The sequence below is a fragment of the Sprattus sprattus genome (genome assembly GCF_963457725.1).
Source record: "Sprattus sprattus genome assembly, chromosome: 4".
Lineage (NCBI taxonomy): Eukaryota > Metazoa > Chordata > Actinopteri > Clupeiformes > Clupeidae > Sprattus > Sprattus sprattus.
Window position 1 is genome coordinate 2,559,554 of NC_137923.1, and position 24,437 is coordinate 2,583,990.

General features: G+C 41.3%; 2 protein-coding genes across 2 annotated transcripts; one reads left to right on the top strand and one right to left on the bottom strand.

Moving 5' to 3' along the window:
* Positions 1–2,520: 2,520 nt before the first annotated feature.
* Positions 2,521–7,692, bottom strand: tmem68 (transmembrane protein 68). The gene is made up of 7 exons (XM_080837288.1): positions 7,653–7,692; positions 4,567–4,972; positions 4,114–4,281; positions 3,362–3,555; positions 3,206–3,266; positions 2,980–3,119; positions 2,521–2,892 (listed from the first exon to the last, which is right to left on the bottom strand). The coding sequence occupies exons 2-7, from the start codon at positions 4,892–4,894 to the stop codon at positions 2,788–2,790; spliced, it is 996 nt and encodes a 331-aa protein (XP_080693414.1). The 5' UTR covers positions 4,895–4,972; positions 7,653–7,692; the 3' UTR covers positions 2,521–2,787.
* An 892-nt stretch (positions 7,693–8,584) lies between these two features.
* On the top strand, positions 8,585–24,071 carry tgs1 (trimethylguanosine synthase 1). Its single transcript, XM_080837287.1, has 13 exons — positions 8,585–8,784; positions 8,921–8,988; positions 11,580–11,725; positions 11,922–12,606; positions 14,321–14,453; positions 14,714–14,800; positions 15,082–15,256; positions 16,665–17,094; positions 17,428–17,592; positions 21,452–21,595; positions 21,920–22,151; positions 22,512–22,575; positions 23,851–24,071. The coding sequence occupies exons 1-13, from the start codon at positions 8,675–8,677 to the stop codon at positions 23,962–23,964; spliced, it is 2,553 nt and encodes an 850-aa protein (XP_080693413.1). The 5' UTR covers positions 8,585–8,674; the 3' UTR covers positions 23,965–24,071.
* The last annotated feature ends 366 nt before the right edge of the window (positions 24,072–24,437 follow it).

The following is a 24,437-nucleotide window of genomic DNA, read 5'->3' on the forward strand; positions in this document are numbered from 1 at the left end:
GTTGTCTTATAATGTAGACGTGATGGCACATACACCAGTCCAGTAGATGTTGTCTTATAATGTAGCTGTGATGGCACATACACCACTACATGTTGTCTTATAATGTAGACGTGATGGCACATACACCAGTCGGGTAGATGTTGTCTTAGACGTGATGGCACATACACCAGTACATGTTGTCTTATAATGTAGCCGTGATGGCACATACACCAGTCGGGTAGATGTTGTCTTATAATGTAGACGTGATGGCACATACACCAATACATGTTGTCTTGTAATGCAGACGTGATTGCACATACACCAGTACATGTTGTCTTAGACGTGATGGCACATACACCAGTACATGTTGTCTTAGACGTGATGGCACATACACCAGTACATGTTGTCTTAGACGTGATGGCACATACACCAGTACATGTTGTCTTATAATGTAGCCGTGATGGCACATACACCAGTCGGGTAGATGTTGTCTTATAATGTAGACGTGATGGCACATACACCAATACATGTTGTCTTGTAATGCAGACGTGATTGCACATACACCAGTACATGTTGTCTTAGACGTGATGGCACATACACCAGTACATGTTGTCTTAGACGTGATGGCACATACACCAGTACATGTTGTCTTAGACGTGATGGCACATACACCAGTACATGTTGTCTTAGACGTGATGGCACATACACCAGTCGGGTAGATGTTGTCTTAGACGTGATGGCACATAAACCAGAACATGTTGTCTTATAATGTACCCGTGATGGCACATACACCAGTCCAGTACATGTTGTCTTATAATGTAGACGTGATGGCACATACACCAATACATGTTGTCTTATAATGCAGACGTGATTGCACATACACCAGTACATGTTGTCTTAGACGTGATGGCACATACACCAGTACATGTTGTCTTAGACGTGATGGCACATACACCAGTACATGTTGTCTTAGACGTGATGGCACATACACCAGTACATGTTGTCTTATAATGTAGACGTGAGGGCACATACATCAGTCCAGTACATGTTGTCTTATAATGTAGACGTGATGGCACATACACCAGTACATGTTGTATTATAATGTAGAACACAAATGTTCTGATCCATTACATCACACCACAACTGTTAATGAAACAACACGCTCAAAAGATGTATAAAAATAGGTTTTAATTCTTCAACATTTCTTGATTTACAGTTAATGCACTGAGGTTCTCAGTAAATAGTAGAGATTCATAAGGGGCCAATACCAAGTTCTCGCCGTACATAAACACATCATTAACTCCACGATATGCACATCGAAGTGTGAACATCTAGCCAGTGTAATGAGTGTGTGTTTCTGAGTCACATATGTATAACTTAAAATAAAATCACAAACATCTCATTGTCCTTCAGGGAATGTGAGGGGAGATATGCTTTTCACAAGAGGCCAAACAGTATTAGAGTCAGCTTGCTTAACGTGGTCCTTTTACTAGTTTGTCTTACGCACTGTTGTTACCAGTCGATTCAAAGTAAATCAAAAATGATTTAAAACAGGATTGCTCTAAAAAAGCATTTCCCTCATTAGAATATCCTTCACTGCACTATGTATGTGCAGTAGGAATGCAAATTCTGACAGCAAAGCAAAATATACTTGAATCATTATTGTACCACAGTGCCACGATGGCCAACTCAGAGCTTCATACAACCATGGCAGTTGACAAGTTTACCACTGTATTGCAGTAGTCAGTGATTCAGTGGTACGAATTGATATTTCCCAAGCATTTACAGATGTGACGATATTTTTAAAAAGGGGACAAAATTGGTAGCATTTGTTATAGAACTGACAACTTAACAACACCACATGCAAACCTTATCAAACAGCTTGATTTTTGTAAAAAAAAAATGTATTCAAATGTTTTATCCATCACCTGACTGGGAATCATTGAGATTGAGTGCTTTCTAACAGATATAAAAAAGTGCATTTATTACTTAATTCTTTGAAGTGGAGGGAGGGGTGAATCAAGCTCAACATGAATTTTACTAACAGGTTGACTCAGTATACTGTATTTTACAATACATTTTACACTGGTATAGTACAGGTCCGTTTTTCACCAATTCAGTTATTCAGACAGACCCATTAAAAAAACACTGACTTCTTTTTTTGAAGTTGGACATTTATAAAATTTACATAAGGCTCTTCACAAAATAAACTGATTTGGCAGTGGTCCTGAACAAATCACAGTGTGCAAATAAATTAAAGACTGATCTCCAAATGAACACACACACACACACACACACACACACACACACACACACGATTACTTAAATTACTTATGCCATGCACATTGCACACTAGACTCGGGGCAGCCGTGGCCCTAAAGGTTAGAAAAGCTGGCTCGTGACCGAAAGGTCGCCAGAGTTGATCCCCTGGTCTGTCTGTTTGAGTGGATAAAGAGCACTTTCCCCTCCTTCAACATCCACGGCTGAAGTGCCCCCCACCTAAGCCCACCTAACCCCTCAACTGCTCCCCAGGCAGGGCACTGCTGATGGCCCCTGGTCCTAGAGTGTGTGTGTTTGTGCTTATTGCTCGGGTAGAGGATGGGTCAAAAGCAGAGGCTCAATTTCACTACATGTGACAAATAGAATCAGTTATTGTGGTCTGTAGACACATCTTATTAGATATGTGGGTTTGTGACGCACAGACAGCTACACGTTGGGGCTCCTGTGCCATATCAGTAATTTATCATCCTTAGTAACGATGTCCACTCTTAGTACTGAATTAACATTGATCTGATACATAGAAAGTGACTAGGCTTCTTTCGTCCGTTTGTGGAATCGCTCTAAAAGAGCTCGAAGGATATTACCCGGGATTTTCTGGTGCTGATCTATAAGTGCTTGCACAGCTTCTTGCACCTGCAAGACATAAATGTTCAAAAATGTTCATAACACAAGCAGTTACTGATTCATATTCATTTCAACAAATAAGGGAAAGCCACTCGCCTTTTCGGCCAACTCTGCCGCGGTCAGTCTGGGGTCATATGGAATTGGGTCACCGAGGAAGGTGCGGAATTTCACTGGGAAACCTCCATAGACAGGAGCGCATGGGAAGCGAAATCTTTCATATAACCATCTGAAAAATCCTGAAACACACATTAAAAAGATTAAAATATCCATGTATTTGTACTGAAGAAAGACAACAGGGTTGACAGCAAGATAATTGACTCACTTAGTGTTCCTAGAGAGCGAAATCCTTCTCGTACATTCTGTGTAAACATAGGAATTATTGGCTGCAGAGACAAAAACAAGAGCAGGAATGAAAAAACTAAATACAGATTTAAAAAAAAAAAATGGTAAAATCATACGGGTAGAGAACTTCACCTACCACTTTGGAGTCAATGGCCACTTGAGCGAAACCCTTGCGCTTGCCCCAAATCAGGGGGTAGGTCTCGTCACTGAGGAGCGCCTCCCGCACGCCTCCAGGGGAGATGCCCAGTAGGTGGCCATTGCGCAGGGCCTTCACACACTCCTCCTGCGGCCCGTGGATCACGCTGAACACCTCCAGCAGCAACTTGAAGCCTGAAAGCAATGACACACATACAAACGCACACACACACACACACACACACACACACACACACACACACACACATAAACACACGGTGTGGAAATCTTTGAGTAGATATGGAAAAGCCATACGAGAAGGTGGTTCTTCTCTTCCCCAAACATAAACTGCTCCTGCCTCTTATTAAGTTTCTGTGTATGATGCACACTTAAATTAAATTTGCCACTTTGACAGCTTTATTTATGTAGCGACAAAACAATAAAGATGACACTTAATCAGGCACACTAGATCGATTCAACTAGTCTCACTATTATGCATTATTGCTGTGCATTCTTTCTTAGAAATTGATTAATCCAAAAGTTTAAGTAGTGTCCTCCACTAATATGTATACTCAGTAATGGCAATGATAACAACAGCAAATAATGGCAAATGCTGGTTAAAAGTACTACACAAGAAAGTGGTTCAAGTGAATTTTGGGACAAATGCATGAAAAATAATGTCTTATGAGGACCACGTATGTAATGGAATTTCATCCCCAACACTCTCTAAGAAGACAGACATTTGAAACTTACCAGGAACCTTGAACAAGAAGTGATCTGCCACGGAATGACAGGTCCGTCCCTTCTGAATGATTAAATTGGCCAGGAAGTAATAATAATCAATGGGAATAGCGCCGTGGTAGTAGACTATTAGGGCAGGCCCTTCATCTGGAATCTTTTCTAATCCATGTATCTCATAACCTGGAGGGATCAAACATACAGATGCCATCAATACAATTGTTAGTCATTCAGAAATGTATAAGGAAGCTCAGTGATCTGTTGACCGTTATAGGATTGTAAACAGTACATATATGGTATAATATGGTTACTACATACCACAACGCATGTAAACATGTCCTGTTATCATGAGGGTACACACACACACACACACACACACACACACACACACACACACACACACACACACACACACACACACACACACACACACACACACACACACACACTCACACACACAGTAAATACCATGCCATATGGCTCCGTGTCCATCCCACAGAGTTGCCAGGGTTTTTCTTGCGCCATCCCACAGGTTGTTGGAATAGGCCTCCCTGAGTTGGATCTTGCGCTTGTATATATGCAGGATGAGTATGGAGATATACACGAGGATGACGATGAGGAACGGTAAGATGAAGACGATGGCCAGAGGCGTGAACACCCACACCAGGTACTCCAGGTAGCTGAGGTAGTCCTCCAGGTGTCCCAGCCCAGTCCACTCCTCCCAGATGCAAATCATACACGATATGAAGCCGATGGAGCCATTCCCTAACAGGCAGGATTCGTTCCCATTGGACATGCTGCTTCACGGTTAGCCGCTCCCGATAGATCCCGAGATGCTGGGTTGAGCAAGATTACCATCTGCCACCGGGCAGCCCTGAAATTTCACAATGAGGTAAGGTGTAAAAGTGTTTTCTGCAGACCATCTGCTGAGCGATGGTGTCAAATAAGAGTCAACAGAGTTTGGATTTCGAAAACCAATGAATTTATGACACTTGGAACACATAGCAATAAAATACACAATATAATTTGTTACTGAAAGTTTTGACTAAGAATATTTCATATTCAAATAACCATTAATTGTGGACTATCTCTTTCAAAGATGAGACAACATCAACAAAAAGTATTTCAGTTGGTGTATTCTCAATTAAACCCTCTGAGAGATGAGTGAAATACAAGAAAAAGAAATTCAGTTGGTATGATCTCACCACTGTTAATCAACCTGCAAGCTTACTCATATTTGGGTTTAACCCTAGGGTGCACAGTCTGCACACATAATTTAAAGCCCTTGCAGTGCATAACTGGGCAACACAGACATCATGGAGGATTTTTTTTCTTTCCTACTCTATTACTACCAGACTAAAACACAGTGGCGGTCCGTGCATTTCACGACTGGGCCTTCAGCGATGTCCTACACGATGTTAAACTGAGTGAATCCACCTCCTAATACCATCATTATGACGCCATGGCTCTCGAACCATTATATTTATACAGAAAGGCAGTATAAGTGAGCATTGCATCACCTTAACATAGTTGAGTACAACAGACTTTATTAATATTTCCGGAGCATTTAAAATCAATACACCCGTATTAACAATACATTAAGAGTAGTAAACTCTCAGTTATATGATCGCTTGGATATTACTGTCACAACTTAAAAATAAAAGGCGATTTTCAGGGATTAGTCTACAAAGTTTTATTAAGTCCACCGAAAGTAGCCTATGTGAGCTTAAACAAGTTTGTCCACAAAACATCACATTGTCCCACCTGCAAAGCAGTTTCATTAAACTTTCCATCCTCACGATATCCAGTTTTTCTTGAAAGTTCCGTCTTGAAAATGGCGTTGTAATTGTATCAAAAACTGGAATTATCAAGTTGGTGTAAACTAGTTTATTTGAGTTGGTTAAAGTAATTATATTTAGTCTTACCAATTGAAACAACTAGCATAATAAGCATTGAAACCGATGTACGTCGTTTTCGCATTAGCCAGCTAAACTGAGCACTGAAGCACTGCACCGGTCTGCCTCAGTATCCAATCAAAGGACGTTTACGTGTCACGTTCAACGCGAGGAAAGAAATCTTCCGGGCCTTCTAGAAGGCCCAGTGTCGCCAACTCGAAATCTGATTGGTTGTCACAACTGTCTGTTTCAGTTCATTCAACTTAAATGAACTGAAACAGCCAGTTGTGAAAACCAATCAGATGTACACGGGCCTTCAATGTGAATTCTGAAGGCCTCAGGGAAGAATTCTGTTCTCGGGGAAGGTTTCTCGGAGCGTGGCAACACATGATAGCTGAAATATGATTGGATGAAAGCTCTAACATAAATTAACAACGCTGGAAGCTATGAAATGAAGATAATGGACTATGGGGAATAATTGAATACATATTTATGAAAAGAAAATATTAAAATTAAATGTATTTTATTACATTTATTTTCTGATGATGTTTAGGCCAGCAGAGAAGGCCTTGAAGGCCCTGACGGACCACCACTGCTAAAACACAAACAAATGTAGGCTATACCTAAATCCACAGTCTTGGGAATTGTGAGGACATGAGCATCTTTCCAAAATGGTCTGCATTCGCACCACCCGAGGACTCTTGTGGTTGCCAGGAACGAGCGATCTGGTTTTATGGCACCAGGCTATACTGGAATGACAGGTAAGCTACTTCCACACTACTACCAAGCTACTGACCACTAAAAGGGCTCTAGCTACAGTACAGTCCGCACCACTGATTTCGTTTATACTAGTATTAAACAGGAAACATGCTGGCCAAACAGGCTTGATAAGTGTAAGTCAGCCCAAACTGCAAAAGTTAAAATCAACGTCATTGGTGAGTTTTGGGTTGGAGCGCATTTTTAATATAAAAACGCAGGATGTATTATTTATATTTATTGGTTAATGCATTATTATTATTATTGGTTATTTAACATTATAAGCGGATGTTTCATTCCTTAGGGGCCGATCACACAGGACGCGACTTTTAAAAGCGCGTCGCTAGCAAAACCATTGTTTTCCTATGGTACGGCGCGCCTTTCATGTGCGCCTTTTAAACGCCGCGCCTCGCGCCTTTCTGGCGGTTTAAAGGCGCGCCTAAAAGTTAAAATATTCTCAACTTTAAGCGCAAGGCGCGGAGGCGCACATTTTAGCAGTTTATAACTATGAGGAATTGTACAACTCCAGATGTAAGAATTATTCGAATTCTATACGGCGGACACATGCGTGGACCTGCGTGAGCAACCAATTGGCCGTCTCTACACTATGCCTTTTATAAATGCCTTTAAAACAAATAGGCTAGCATGCTAGCTAACTGTAGGCACCACTCCACAGGCGCATAGGCGCTTTTCAATAGGAGCATCTTGCCAACGCGCTTTCGATGCGACTGCGCTTATAAAAGTCGCGTCCTGTGTGATCGGCCCCTTATTAAGCCAATATGACCTGAGGAATTCAATAAGCAGCCAACTACACAACACCTTTAAGTACGCGTTTAATACCAAATTCAAATTTGAATGGAAAGTGAACAGGTTTAATTGAGAATAAACATCTGGTTAACAAACCTTTTCCGGAGTGACCGTATTGTTGGACAATACATGCCAGTCTCACACCTCGACCCTTAAAGGACAGACATGGGATAATATTCAGTTCCAAAAGCACCTTGAGACCGGCAGTGATGCAAAAGGTCAGAATGTATTTTAGCGGAAGGCATACCTGGTATTTTAAAAGACAGACTGAGCCAAATATTAGACGTGTGCAAAATAACACCCAAGTGTATGTTAATGTAAGATATAGTAACTTACGTAAGGACAAACCAACAATTGCATATAAGCAACATGTGTGTTATAATGATCGCTTGGTGATTTCATTTTCAGGGACATTGGTGAGTTTCTTACAGCCAGTCGTGTGTTGCAAATTAACTAGCTACCAATCGCATTTCGTACTTGTTAACATTAGTAGATAACTAGCCTAGGTACCTGTCATCCGATATAATTCCCCACTTCTAACGCTAGCCAACAGTTACCTAACCCAAAAACACTGAAAGGAATCTTTCAAGCAAGCTAGCATAACATAGCTATGGAAACATTTGTGCAGGAGTGCCTTATCCATGAAAAGGTGGAGATCAATATGCCATCATAATAACGTTCATATCTATGTGACAGTCAGAGCAGCACGTACATATGACTATCTTTGTATAGAATGTACATACATATTGCTGTCGTGGCGAAGTCGTTCTCCGTTTATTAGACAGTCAACGTCAACGTTAACGTCAATTTTCTCCTATTTTCCTGGTTTATTAGCCGGTTCTCTATGCATGTGACACAAACAGGAAACAGACGCATCTATTATGAAATACGCAACTTCCGTCTCTTGGCGTTGCATGTGAAGAAATAACTGGGTTAGAAAGTAGAATGAACGTTTGCTTAAGTTAGTGATGCCCAACATCTTTACACAATCTTTGTTATCTGAATGAGGCAGGAGTATTGGTGTTTTGGTGAATACAGGGTCTCAGTCAACCTCCTCTTTTATGAATGTGTTGCTCGTCAAGTCACCGATTCTGGATTAGACTTTCAGGTGTTGCAGCATGATTTACTGTAGAAAATGGAATGTAGTGGCAGTAGCTGACATATTCTTCCACCATGATTCCCAGGAGCTCAAGTCTATACATTGTTTATGCTCAAGAGCGTTTGTAAAGTAAGTTGATTTTTTTGTCTTGCAAAACCCCCATTCCTTGATCTGAGCTGTAGAAGTAAGGCATCTTATGTGACTAACTTGCAACGGTTAATGCTGTTGACTCCATCCTTATGTTGATTTCTTGTCCTGCTTTCAGTGACCGAGAATTGTACCGTTCAGATGCCAAGTCTCTCCAAGAGGCCTTGATTGACGATGCATTTAAAGGTATGTGTTCAAATATCTCCAAGCTGCGTGGTGATGGTATGCATGTATGTCCAAATATGTATTGTGCATATTTGGGTCAGTGCCGTTTTTGAGTTTCCAAACAGTAAAAAAAAAAATGTATAGTTATAAGTCAGGTTTAGCTTTTCCTGTGTGAATCCACATGTGTATTTTTTATTTCTGTTAGTGCCCCTCGCAAAAGACGACAATATATGACATTTTAATGCATTTACCTGTATACACCCCTTAAAAATGTCATGCGGTAAAACTAATTTATTTTCAGTATAATATTAAAATTAATGTTAATGGCTCTGTTACAAACAATCAAAATGTAATTATTGATCTACACAGATGCTATACCCAGTTGCAGAATGTCAACACTAGAATTTTAAATATTTGATATTTTGTCTTTAAAGACAGCAGCATGTCATCTGTCAACATTTGTTACATCTTTTTTCAATTAGAGAGGCAAAAGTGCTTTAAAGTCAGGAATACCTTTAGATTTTATTAGCTCTTCTTCATTGTGTTCATTCACAATTTCACTTAATAGAATATTTTGTATATTTATTTCAAAATTAAGCGTTTTACCGCATGACATATTTTGTTTTACCGCATGACATAGACTCATGCGTTATGGTCTAATGCAGTTGTGCTAACAAGTTGAAGTTGGCTACTTCTGAAAAATGCCAAAGATAGTCAGGGCTGTTAAAGTGAACCTTTTAATGACATTAAAAACCTTTTTTGCAGCAGTCTTGTAACATTTGAATACATTTTTGGCTTGTGTTCTTATGTGAAATATGAACTGATAAATCAGATTTAAGGATTTATTTCCATCACTTAAAACAACTTAAAAAGCACAATAATAGTAAACAGTTTATCTGGTAAATCTGATTTAAAATGTTAATTTTCATCACTACAGTCAGATTAAAAAGAACAATGACATTCTTATTTGGTAAAAATGATTTACAATTTGATTTCGAACACAACAGTCAGCTAAAAATGTTTCAGCTTATTATCAAAACCTTATGAACAGGTCTAAAACTCAGAATTCATTTTCTCATAGAAAAACACACTTCACTCCAATCTGCCCTCTCATTGTAATCTATCACTTGAACAATGATTAAAAACAACAACATCTTCTGAAATGGTAATCTGGTACCCCCCAATCAATCACCGCCCTGCTGCCAAGCCGTCACCCTCCCACCATGGCTGATCATCGTTATAACCACTCTTTCCAGCTTGCTTTATCTGTCGATACCTGCAAGAATAATAACAAAACGATTAATCTGATATGTGAATAAAATATAGTCATTAATAGTTCAGTTATTCATATCTTTATTGTCTGTAAGTCATTGAAGACACTTTATCTTTATACTAGTGTTGATGATAAAGACTACAATTCAGGTTTAAAGAGAATGCAGTCTGTACTGATATAACTGACTGACATCATATACTACCATCATATACTTTCACAGTTACTCTCTAGCAGCAGGATCTGCCCTGATCTTTGCACGGAAACGTGCACCCCTCTCTTTACTGGAAAGAGGCATCTGTAAAAATGTGAAATAATGTTTAAAATATACAAAAATGTATTAAATATGTTAAAAGTAATTAAGAACAATTGTACAAGCTTCACAAAGTATTAAAATATTTAGGAAAGAAAAAGATAATTCAGTTTAAAATATTCTCTGTCATGTGGTAAAACAGTATGTCATATGGAAAAACGTTTGTCCACATGACATTTTCATGACATTTTTTGTTTGTCCGCATGACGGATTGAATCATTTTCATTCCTAACAGGCAGTTGCATGGCTACCTATTCACCACACTTTACTTGACCTTGACCTATAAACTTTAAATTTCATGTGTAAATCAAAATGTTTTACATTTTTAACGTTATCAACACTTTTTTGACGTTTGACCGCATGACGCTCAAATCTGTGACACTTTGTATGTCACCTGGAAAAGGTGATAATAACTTAAATATAGGAGCACATTTTGAACTTACCTCCAACTGTAGTTGTCCTCAGGGGTCCTCTGAGTGATGTCATCACAGGTCACATGATATGAGTCATATTTCTAAAGTACAAAATGGCTTCCAAATTTAGTTTTACCACATGACATTGAGGGAAATCTGTCTTTGCGGAACAAAGTGATTTAGATATGAATGGTATTTCTTCAAGATATATCCTATCAATATTTTGAAGGGCTATTCTGTACATATTTAAAATTATGCCAAAGACGAAAGTTGATGAATTTTAAACCTTTTTAGTCATTTTAAAAGCAGTTGTCTTTAAAAAAAAAAACTGGCTTCCGTTTTACCGCATGACATTTCACTCTTTAATGGTGTAAAAGTCTACCAATTTTGTATTTTTCACACAAATATGAATAGTGATGAGGGAGAATGATGTATGATTAATGAATATATACAATAAAAAACTTATTTTTGTACAAGTATGTGATAGAAATTTTCACTGGAAGCCAAAATCAGTATGGCACGTCATTGACCCATTTAGTAGATTACTTGTAATTAACCAGTTTTATTCAAACGTGTCGAAGAGCTAAGATTTTTTTCTGCATTATTATTCTTCCAGTCCCTGAGGATTATGATGGAGAGTCATCCGACCATGAGGATTTCTCAGAGGGTGAGGAAAGCAATGAAATGGACGAGGAGAGCAAACTTATGGCAAGCATGGGACTTCCAGTTGAGTTTGGGACCTGTCCTGCTAAGAAAGGAAAAGTAAGTTTTCAAGACAGCTTTGGAGTCTTTTCTAATTTTTTTAATTTAATTTCTTATAGATTGACACACTCATCAATATAGCCAGGCCTAGGCTCTTTCATGGACTTATTTTTTCCATTCATGGACATTTCTGTATTGTGGATGTTTATAAATGGTGCATGCTAAAGAGAAATTGTTTGAATACCTTGCATTTCAGGGGAGAAAACATGTTCGGAAGTCAATGCCTGCCAGCCAGCCAGAAGTGCTCTCTGATGTCCAGTCTGAACCCGAGGACCCCAAACTCTGTGTTGAGGATCGTCTTGAGACCCGTGCTCTCTCTGATGCTCCCGAAGAGTCTGAGAGTCCAGTGAACCTGGAAGCCTGGGAGAAGTACTGGGCTGGGCAGGGGGAGGGCCTGCTCTGGCAGAGCTGGCTGGAGACGCACCCAGAGAGCAATGGCTCCCCAGCAGTTGGCCCCTGGGACTGCCCCGAAACGATGGAGGAGTGGGAGCTACACACCAGCCAGACCTACCTCTACTACTGGGAACAGTTCTGCTACTGGGCCGCTCAGGGATGGACTGCCGGGGAGGACTCCTGCAGCGCTGTGCCTTCTGACAGTGAACCTCCACTGGATGTAGAGCAGCTAGCAGAAGCAGAGGCCGCGATTGAAGGGCCGGAGCCTTTAGGCCAGGACACTGGGGACACTTGTAACAGTGGTTTAGAGCAGGGAGATCTAGGTATGGGAGATGTGACACAGCTGGTGGGGGGGCTGAGCTTACAGGTGGGACAGACGGGCTGGGATGTCAGACAGGGTGGGATGCCCTCGGGAGAAGAGTGCGCCAAGGACAGGGGTGATGACAAGAGCCAGTCTGTATCAAGCAGTGGCGGTCCTGAGGCAACAGGTGAGTACAGATGTGGTGTCCTCCACAAAAGCATCCATGAGAGAAAAATCTAAGCTGCACTCTTTTGGAGATTTTTAATAGTTTTAACCTTCTCAAATTACTTTTGATAGTCATTTAAAGGGGAGGTAAATCCACTTGTTGATAGCCGCCAAGGCTCCTCACCGTGGAGCTCAAGGTCATAAAATGCATCTAAATGTGACTGCCTCCACAGCAGCATCTTGCCAAATATAGAGCAGAGATCCATCAGTTAGCTAGCTTTAGTCAGTGGAGAATCTGTTGGCTGTTAGTCTCTTTACATGTCTAAATCTATAACAGGTTAACTTTTAGAACCTTCCTGGACTACTGCAAAAGATAGTAGAGGTAGGTTTCTAGTACTGAATGTTATCATAACGTATATAACAACTAAAATAAGTCATATGACCAAACCGAATCCTATGTGAATGGAAAAAAAAACTGAAGAGGGTGTTTTTGAAAATTGTTTCATAGAATACTGTGCGCTAATGCATAACCAGTAAGTTAGTTACATGCTCGATTTTATCGTTAAAAGATTTTTACTGATGTCGTTCTTACTGGATGCCAACTGCTTCGTAATGGAAAAATTGTGAGGTTCACTTGGTGGAGTGTGCCTTCTCCTACATAGCCTAAGCTGTTTGCAGCCATCTAATATGAAGTCTGTGTGTAGTCTGTGTTTTTCCATCGGAGGTGGATGGAGCTCTGCTGATAACTCATTGTCTCTGTGCCATATGTGGTGGCCTAGTGTCCTATTTAGACTGGTCATTTTTCCTCGCCGGGCTCTTAAGTCTGAAGTGTACAGACAGTTGATGGGAATTGGTGCTCTGAAGGATACAGGTCTTTGAGCCATGGACTTGATTTACAGCCAAAGTTTGTTCCCTTTGTTATTTATTTATTACAAATTCAGGACAGGGTGAAATATTTTTGCTACAGAATTGATGGAAGTCATCATCTTGACATATATAGTCATCTAAAGTGTTTTTGTGGTGTTATGACATTAATATTGCATCCATAGTCTTCATAAATGCTTGTGTAATTGGTATTCTTCCAGTGCATTGCACAGAGTCACATTTTCACAGTGTTTATGTTATTTATAATTTACTGATTCATTTATACAGATTCATAAAAACATAAAAACATCAGTTGAGACCGTTCTATTTGGAAGTCCTTTGAGAGAAGCCGTCAAGACGTCAGTACTTCTGACAATAATCAGTAGCCACCAGTGACATGTGTAGTATTACCTGGTTATAAGCAGGTTATAATCAGTAGCCACCAGTGACATGTGTAGTATTACCTGGTTATAAGCAATCAAGTAGAACACACAAGGGTGTGTTTTTTTCCCCCCTTCCAGTCAAGCTTGGTTCTGTCAGCATAGTTTATGCTTCACATCAAACAATGTCTGCCTTTGAACGAGAGAGAGAGAGACCCATGGATTTTTCATGAGTGTGTGTGTGTGTGTGTGTGTGTGTGGCGGGGGGGTAGATTGTGAGCATGTGTTTGTAAGGCAAAGATGGCAACCTCATGAATTGGTATACATTTTCCTTCTGTTTGTGAAACCTGATGCTTTGCAATACAGACCAGCTTCTCACGGTCCATGCTTCCATTCCATTGTAATTTTTTTTTTTTTTAAACGGTCTCAATGTATGTTGCACTGGTAAGATGGAGACTAATGTTAACTAAAGAACACGCTGTGCTGTTGCAGACCACCAAGGACACTCGAGTCATTCATCGAACCACCCAGCACCGCGAGCGCCACATCCACCAAACGGTGAGGATGGAGACGGTGATGATGATGATGATCCTCCAGAGAGCAAATCTGCCAAACTGAAGAGGAGGTTGGTTAGCAGGAGAGAAGGCGTCCCCTCATAAAGTCGTTTCATAAGATTTTTCTTGATGTTGCACTGTGCTAATTATCTAGGTGCATTTCTGTGATGCTCAATTGCCTCATTGAGGAAGAGTTTTTTTGATTTACTCACGCACATGACCTTCTTCACTTTTCTACATCCATACACTTCAATAGTGAGTTCTTTGATGTGAGTTGTATAGCCGTGTGTGTTTGTCTCAGCCTGGTAATCTGATAGTCATCCTCCCACAGCCATGAGCTGGACGTGGAGGAGAACCCCCCCGAGACAGCCGAGGAGGCCTGGGCCCTGCTGGGTCTGAAACGCAGCGCAGAGCACAGGTAACGCCAACCAGCAGAGGAACGACACACACACTTTCCCTCCCCGCCATGAGTATTTGGGATTATGGGATTCCATGTGGCAGGCTTTGGGAATAATGGCTCTACCCTGCAGCCTTTCTTTAGTCTCTCACTCTCTCTCTCTCTCTCTCTCTTCCCACCACTCTCTCTCTCTCTCTCTCTCTCTCTCTCTCTCTTCCCACCACTCTCTCTCTCTTCCCACCACTATCTCTCTCTCTCTCTCTCTCTCTTCCCACCACTCTCTCTCTCTCTCTGTGAATTAGGTTTGATAGTGTGCTGAAGTTCAAACGAGGCCAGGAAGGCCATGCAGGCTGGAAGACAGAGGGAAGCAAGAAGCAACCCAGGAGGAAGAAAGCAGCCTGTAAGATCACCAAGCACACCTTCTTCCCCGAGGCTGGAGAGGCGAGCCCACCCTCCAGGAGCAAGGCCTTGCATAAAGTAAGTCCTGATGCTAAATTATTTAAATGATGACTGTTTTTATTATTGTTTTTAAGTTTTTTTGTTTATTGTGTTCGTTGTATTTATATTAAAGAGTACAACAACCAGTTAAATTTGCAGGTTCAAGGTTAGAGTTTCTTTTATGTTTTTCGATTCAGTTCGATTTGAGAGTGCAAGTGTTTGGTTGCGCTGTCATGATAGTCAGAACAGAATATTCAAGCAGAATGTTAGTTGAGCTTTTTGTTGGAACTGTCTGAACTTTGTCTCACCTGTCATCAACAACATTTGGTTTGTAACTCACAGGTCTAATTGCCCACATGTGTCTGTTTGTGTGTAAGAGCGTTTGTCAAATTTAGATGACATAATGTGTCAGTGTTGTACACAATATTGAAACAGTACGTCAAACAGTAGCCCATGGGGCTGCCTTGAAGACAGCTCGAGCGTCAGAGACGTTAAGGCCTGTGTGTGGCCAGGAGAACAGTGGATGGGTTGTGGAGTGGGAGAAGAGACAACTGTCTCTACTCACACAGCTGCTCTCCCACTCTCCCTCCCACAGCCTGTCCCACTGCTTCTGCTCCACGCACTGCTCCATTGAATGGGGAGAGTGATCACCTTACAAAATATCAGACATGATTGTGCAAACACACCAGTGCTTTAAGCTGCTGGAGGCGATGTCAGCATTTCTTGCAAACTTCCAACAGATTTAGTTATTTACTGCAAAACCCAGTGCTATTTCAATGTGGGGTGCACTTAAAAATAAAAATAAAATAATTGGCTGACAGGGATGCCCATCTCTAACAGTCTGTTGTGATTGGTTAACACAATCGGGCGTGTTGAAGTTATTGATTCCCGACCCCAGAGTCCCAGAGACACTTTGTTTCTCAAAACACCTTGGCTACACCGGTGAGAGCTGTCAGAATGTAAAGCCAGCGTCCTGGTCTTCTTAAACTCATTATTCACACCAGAGGAGTACAAAAATAATGAAAGGCCACCTTGTCTAATCAGTGATGCATGATGGTAAATGGATGCTACCTTTCCCGGGGGGAGATTTATTAAAACATTTTAGGTAAAGATTGATCACACATTTGTTACTAACATACTTTTCATATTTGTCAGGTGTTTGCCTGGGGTTTAATACTAAGAAGTGATTCTACTAAGTGAAATCAAATTGCGTCTGTGTAGGACTTGTGTAGAACATGGGCATCAAATTAATCTTCTGGTGTAAGAAAAGTTTCCCGGGAAAGCTATTATCTAGAAACATGAACCGTTATGATCCTTTCTCTCATTCATTCTCATGTTGAATTTTTGTGAGAGCAATATTAAGCTTCTCGCTCTCGCTCTCGCTCTCTCTCTCTCTCTCTCTCTCTCTCTCTCTCTCTCTCTCTCTCTCACACAAATTATGTTTCAGGTTCAGAACTTCTTAAAACTAGTTCAGAGTGGAACCGAAGAAGATAACAGAGTTTCCTCAAAACCTGAAGCTCTACCCGAGGAGCTCCAGCAGCATCCTGCCCCCTGCCCCCCTCCGGCTCAACATCCTGGGGAAGAGCAACAGCACAACGCCCCCAGCTCAAGGCTGGAAGACAGCCCCTCTGACCCACATCTTCACAAGACCATTCAGAACTTCAGTGAACCAGAACAGGAGGAGGAGGAGGAGGAGGAGGCGGCAGAGGAGGAGGAGGAGGGGGAGGGGGAGGAGGCGGCGGGGCTGGTTGAAGGCAGGATGCAGAGAGATGAGAATGCCCAGCCTATGAGAGAGTTCTACAGCCTGGACATCCCAGATTACCTGCTCCCTGATCCGGCTGCCAACATTGATGAAGATTGGGGCACTCATGGCGGTGGTAAGTTTCACCTTGCTCTGAAATGCTACACTGTTTGAGAGCTTGGCAAGGCCAGAATGAGGTGGACCAGCCATCTAGGGTTACCAGGGTTTCTGGAGAGATCCTGGCATCCTTTTTTGCTTGTCAGGGGTGCCCTCAAGATAGGAACTCAATCTGCAGCAGCCTGCCTAGCAAATAGTGTTTCCCATTGAATGACTGTTCAAGTCCTTGGAGTCTTGAGAGGACACCTACCCATATACATCCAAACAAAATTAATCCAAGATGGATTTTCTCTGTATTTTTGTGTTCATGTGTGCTTTGTATTTTTCACCACCTTGACCTTTATTTCCACAGCACACAAAGTGAAGCCTAATAAAAAGAAAAAGAGGAAGGCGCGGAAAAGACGAGCAGATGCTGACATGCCTCCTGAGATTGCAGCAGAACCTGAACTAGCCAAGTACTGGGCTCAGCGCTACAGGCTGTTCGCCAGGTTTGATGAAGGCATCAAGCTGGACCACGGTGAGTCATCTCCTGCCTTGGTATTGCACGAACACCATGGCCTAGCTCAGTGGCACCAGCTTTTTAACTAGGGAGCCACGAGTTTTTCTACCCTAAAGAGATCATCTCAAAACCGTCTTCTGAAAATTCTGGATTCTAAAAAAGATTTGGGGAGTGGTTTTGGTGATGACAAAAAGGGGAACATGCAGCTTAAGTTGATGCTGTCATTTTAAAGCTTGCGACTATGTCGTTCCCTACAAGATGTTATACCACAAGCTGTTCTCATCTTTTGTGTGCTTATTTTGGTCTACATAGCAGTTTTAATAGGGGTTTCCTACACCGCAGTAAATGCAGTGAAATTACCCTGCTAACATGGTTTTACCTTGAAGAGAAAAGCTTCATAGTGCAGTTAACCTTCTAAGAAAGGCAGAATTCGGTTAATTGCAGTCTTCGGTCTTGTTGTGCTGTGGTCCACCAGTGGTAAATGTTCTGCGTTGTCATGTACGGGTTACTTCCTTGACCCTGTTGACATTACTGCTGAAGTTTTAGATAAAAGGAGTAAAAATGGGAAAATAAATAGCTGACATATTGTGTTCAGAATCCTCTCCGCAAGATGTCAGCTATATATTGATGAATATTTTTTTTATATTCAATTTGACCAAAACAACACGTACCTGTGTACAGAACACTGAAGGGTACGTCAGGGTAAATGTAAATGGTGCCGTTTCCGAAAGGGAGAAGCACAACATAATGTTGTTGTCAGAGCGAGGCGGCCCCATGCGTTGTGTGTGTGTGTGTGTGTGTGTGTGTGTGTGTGTGTGTGTGTGTGTGTGTGTGTGTGTGTGTGTGTGTGTGTGTGTGTGTCCTGTCTTGCTGTCTGTGGGGGAGAAATGTGCTGACATCAGTGAACGCTCGCTCTTTCGGCCTTGCATGACAGCACATTCCCACTGGAGTCAGCGTCTCCTTTCTGGAAGATGTTTTTCGGCGTTCTTGCTTCTTTTCTTCTCTGATGCAGTGGAGGTAGGGGGTCATACACTGCCCTCTGTGGAGCTGTTCTCTGATGATTTTAAAGGCACAGTGTGTAGTTTCTAGTGGCATCTAGTGGTGAGGTTGCTGGATTGCAACCAGATGAATACCCTTTCCTTTACAAGCGTGTGCGAGTACCTATGGTGGCCAAATGCCATAACAATGTGAAAAGCCCCATCTCGACCAGTGTTTTGGTTTGTCCATTCTTTGCTACTGTAGAAACATGGCGGTGCAACATGACAGACTCCGTGAACAAGGGCCTGCTCCCTGTGTAGATAGGAAGGGCTCATTTTAAGCTAACAAATTTGCTACTAATAGATACTGCTAAAAACTACTAACAAGTTAATTTCACATTAGGCCTGGATGAAGATTATCTATTCTAGTGGTCCAAGATGTTTTTTTGATAAATGTCATTTGATACTTCACTTCTCTACTTAACTTTGACCTAGACCTTGTTCATATTCAGAAACAAAAGTTCTAATACACATTTTTCAGGTTAGTAAAAAAAAATGAAGTGCACAACACTTTGTTCTTGTCAGATAGCTGAGCGGTCTTGGTTGACGTCCTGCAGTAATACTGTAAATGTGCAACATTGGTTTTCTGTCTCCTGTGTTGTCTTTTCTTGTACAGGCATTTGTTTGTATTCATTGTATTCAAAAAAACAACTTAATTGTGTTTTTGACTCAACTGAAAGGCTGAGTGGTGTATATAGTTGGTAGTCAGTTTTCTGTCACAATCTATATGCAGAGAGGATGAAGCCTTATAAATAATCTAATAATAATATGAGTAATAATGTAAGATCATTGTTTGGATCATTTATTTAGGCTTTGCTTATTTGTAAGAGATTAGGGCATGTGAAATGTATCTACAAATCACACAGATACCCTGATGTGTCTGCAAATCAGTACCATGAAATATTTTCCCAGGAATAACTGTCTGGATTCTCTTCCATGTTAAGCCTAATTTGTTTTTATATATTTTTCTGTCTCTATCTCTCTCTCACAGTATAAGTCATTCTCAGAGCATTTGAAATTCTGTTTGAAAACGAGAGATCTGAGCCTTCATAACTACTCACTTATTCATACCAACAGAGATGCTAGTCGTTTTCATGGTCAGAGGATGCTCTTTCTCTCTCTCTCTCTCTCTCTCCCTCTTTTCATTTTTCTTTCACCGCTGTTTTTCCCAGTGTGTAGGAGTGGTGTAATGAGAGAAGGCACACAGTTACATTTCTGAGCAGTGCTGACCGTGCTGCATGAGTAGCTTTAAACAGCCATTTTATAACCATGAGACCCTCTGACTTTTACATCAGTTACATGAGGAAGCAGACAGCCTGAGTGCAGTAATATCTACACACCAGGCTAGGGGTAACTCATGCTCAATCAGGAATATTGCCTTGTAATATAGAATGGCTGCTTTGCCACATGGAAAGTACCAAGGTACATAATGCAAATGATTTTGTCTCTGGAGCTAAAAAGGAGTGAGTGCATAACTAGGAGTAATATTACGGCTGGGAGATGATTGGAATGTCAAACGGACTGCGACTTGTCCAGAGTCACCCTGAAACATTCTTTCAAATATGTGTTTGTTTCTTCCTCTGAAATATCAATCACAAAGTAACATTGAACAACTGAAAAATAACACAGAAGGAAATTCACGTTTCTTATTATCTAAGGCTAACCATAGTTAGCTAAAAGTCTGAAAAGACTCTTTAAGAGGGGCAGACGAGTGGACAGCCCAACAGGCAGTAGTGCAGAGGGGCGGACGAGGTTGACACCTCTACAGTGGTAATAACATCTCTACTCTCAGACAACAGCTTGTCATATTTTTGCTCATAGAGAGCTAACCTCGCTGATATCTTTGGGGCTTGAGAAATGATTTCACACAGATAACAGAACTCCAGTAATAGTATTTTAACACTGGACCCTTACCAAGTCGGGTTTGACACTCATCTATTACCACATTTATCCATCTACATATTTTTTAGGGAGTGCAATTCACAGGGCATTGGTGAAATTTGATTTTAAGAGCTGTGATTTATCACAAGGATGAACATTGATAACGTTCTTCTTCTGGGTATCATTTTAACATTGGCGCTGTGCTGGATTGAAGCGGTGCGACCAAACTGGAGGCTGAATTACTATACATTTTGGTTCCTGCCCAGTGAGCGTTACTTGGGCAGGTGTTTTATTCTCGACGGAGAGGGAAATGCAGGAGGCGTGAAAACGTCAAATGTGTTGCTGTAGCCTAAAGCAGATGGCGCTGATCTCCACAGAGGAGAGGAGGATATGGTCTATTAAACCTCCAAAAAGACTGGAAAAAGAAGTCGCAGTGTAGAAACTGAGCTGGAAATGTTTTATGTTTTCATTTTGCATGCCCAGATGTTCTGACTTTAAGTGTTAGTATGCATAACATTACATTTATTAAGACTGAAATGTCATACTTTTTTGCAATGCAAAATACAGACTTTTAATTGGTTCATCTAAGTAGACAAGGGGAAAGGGAAAAAATCAGTCCAGACACCACCGGTGGCAATCTTCACTGTGTCAAAATACTGACGCAATGTACAGTACCTAAAAACTGGGGAGGAGCCAGGGGGATAGTGTCAAGCAGATGAGGTAATTGCTTTGGTCGCTCTGTGGCAAATGGGATCGCAGAGGTACACTGCCCCCTTGTGGCCATTATATGCTTTGCGTTACAATTCCGCATCGGCACTGTTTCAGCCTTGGTAAACTGCTTGCCCCCTATTGGTGTGAGCCCCTGAGCACTACTGCCTACAGTTACAACACCCTTTGTGAGTCTAGGTGAGTGCGTTGGCCATGAGGCATCGACTGAATATCTTTCTCTCCTTTGACAGAGGGCTGGTTTTCCGTGACCCCAGAGAGGATTGCCGAGCACATCGCTGTGAGGGTCCAGGCCAGCTTTCAGTGTGAGCTGATCGTCGACGCATTCTGTGGGGTGGGAGGCAATGCTATTCAGTTTGCCCTCACTGGAAAAAGAGGTAAGGCTCACGATAGTTGCAGAAATTTTCCGTAAGATGTCTAGCACTGTTGGTTCAGTGTTTCAAATGATTTATTTTTTCTTAGTTTTATAGTTGAGCATACTTTGACAGCGCTGTGCTTTGAAAAAGTAATCTAGATCACAATTTATACAGGCCAGGACCAATTATCTTAGCAAGTGGTCCTTTTGTGTATTTGGGTTGTGTATCATCTAGTCCTCAAACGGATAAATATGATGCACACAACATTGTCAGCCTTTAAGCGTAGTCTGTTTTACTGTCTGACCTAGCTCATATTCTCTCTCTCTCTCTCTCTCTCTCTCTCAGTGATAGCCATCGACATTGATGGAGGCCGGCTGGCTCTGGCCCAGCACAATGCGCAGGTATACGGGGTGGCCGATCGGATCGAGTTCCTGCAGGGTGACTTCATGCAGCTGGCCCCCAGCCTCAAGGCCGACGTGGTCTTCCTCAGTCCACCATGGGGTGGCCCAGAGTACCTCAGCGCAGACGTGTTCGACATCAAGACCATGATGTCTCCTGACGGATATCCTTTCATTTGATTCTCTTTGCACCGTTCAGGGTTATTGGATGTGTTTCTCAGATTTCAGTACTCCATCGGTTCCATGCAGTCAGCAGTGTTCAGAATAGAACCCTTTTCTTGTCCTTCTTGCTGCCCTTGTTGATTGAGCATCGCTGGCTTTGTTGATTGAGCATCGCTGGCTTTGTTGATTGAGCATCGCTGGCTTTGTTGATTGAGCATCGCTGGCTTTGTTGATTGAGCATCGCTGGCTTTGTTGATTGAGCATCGCTGGCTTTAGTGATTGAGCATCGCTGGCTTTGTTGATTGAGCAACGCTGGCTTTGTTGATTGAGCATCGCATGTCTTTTTCCTTAACTGTCTCTACATTTGAAATTTTCAGGTTGTCCAAGTTGATATCTGAGAATATTGTGTATTTTCTCCCTCGAAATGCAGACATGGAGCAAGTAAGTTACAAACGTCCTCTATTTTGAAAGCATTCTGGGAATTGTGTGTGCATCACACTTATTACCATGCTCTTGTTTATGTGTGTGTGTGTGTGTGGGTGTGTGTGTGTGTGTGTGTGTGTGTGTGGGTGTGTGTTTGCACGCTCATGTTAATGTCATTTCACCCTCCATGGTTTTTTCAGCTGACTTCTGTGGTCATGCACGCTGTGGTCTGTATGTAGACCGTATACTGGCCACCTGTGTCTGTGCAAAGGGCCTGGATGACTAACTCGGCTTACAGCAAAGACAATTAAAAAAAAAAAAAGGTCTTTGCTAATGTACAAGATCTATGAAATGTTGGCCATTGACTCTCTCTCACTCACACCGATTGATTCAGTGTGTGTGTGTGTTTGTGTTGCGTTTGTGTGTGTGTGTGTCTGTATCTGTGGTTTTTGCACCTCTGAGGTGAAGACTGGAACTGGATGAGTTCCTGTAGTCAGATCACAGCAGTCTGAGCTGTGCAGCGTAGCCATTAGAAGGGTGTGGGTAGGGGTTAGGCCTATATTCTACACTGTGTTAGATGACTAATACAGTGTGGAAGATGACTGACTACATCAGACTAATACAGTGGATCATTTACCTTAATATAAGTGTTTTTCTTTTTGCATCAAAAAAAGGATCTAGTCTGTTCATTGGTTACGTTGTAAGTTAAACAAGCAAATTCCATGTTTGAGCTTTTTACTCTCAGTTCATACTGCATAGTGAGGTCCTCAATTCCCATAAATAAGGTGTGCAGCTTCCAATGGCAAAAAAAAGTAGAACGTGTGAATTAAACCTTTTCTTCCTTTCAGTGTGTGTAGGTGTGTGTTTGCACGCTCATGTTAATGTCATTTCACCCTTCATGGTTTTGTCAGCTGACTTCTGTGGTCATGCACGCTGTGGTCTGTATGTAGACCGTATACTGGCCACCTGTGTCTGTGTAAAGAGCCTGGATGACTTTAACTTGGCTTACAGCAAAGACAATAAAATAAAATAAAAGGTCTTTGCCAATGTACAAGATCTATGAAATTTTGGCCATTGACTCTCTCTCACTCACATTCACATTGACTGACACACACACACACACACACACACACACACACACACACACAATGCAATACCTTTTGTTCTCCTTGACATTTTAGGGTTCTTTAAGCAATAATATATTTGTGGACTTGCCAGTTTCAGGTCATGTTTTATTGACATACGATTCAATATGTTTTATAACACTGTAATATGTCAATGTTTTTTTTTTAGATTGCCTCTCTGGCTGGTCCTGGAGGAAGAGTGGAGGTGGAACAGAACTTTCTCAACAACAAACTAAAAACGATTACAGCCTACTTTGGTCATTTAATCAAATCTGACTCTTAGTTTCTGTTTATCAGTTTCTTTTAACAGTTCATCTTTTCCATCATGCTCTCTGTTGGTCTGTTTTTAATTTATTTTATTGTCCCATTTTTCAATGTTGAATTTGTACTTCATACCAGTATTTTATATTCAAATAAACTTGCGACTTGTTCTTGGTGGTTACATTGAATATTGGTGGGACTTTTTAATCCCTTTTTTAATTTGCTAATGGGCCTCGGAATAGTTCCTCACTATTCAGTAGTCATCCATATGTCACATCTATCAGTTGCAGTCTTGAACCTATACATTACCACCACACCTTAGGTTCATTGTATATTTAGCATTTATAATGTAATGTTTGAACTCTAATTTGAAGGCAACACTGAATATGATTAGAGCCATTTGGTAATCAAATACTTTGGACAACAGCCGTGACTTTATTAGACAACAAGATGCCCTTATTTTCCAGATCTTTGTTGCAAAGATGTCTGGGAGTC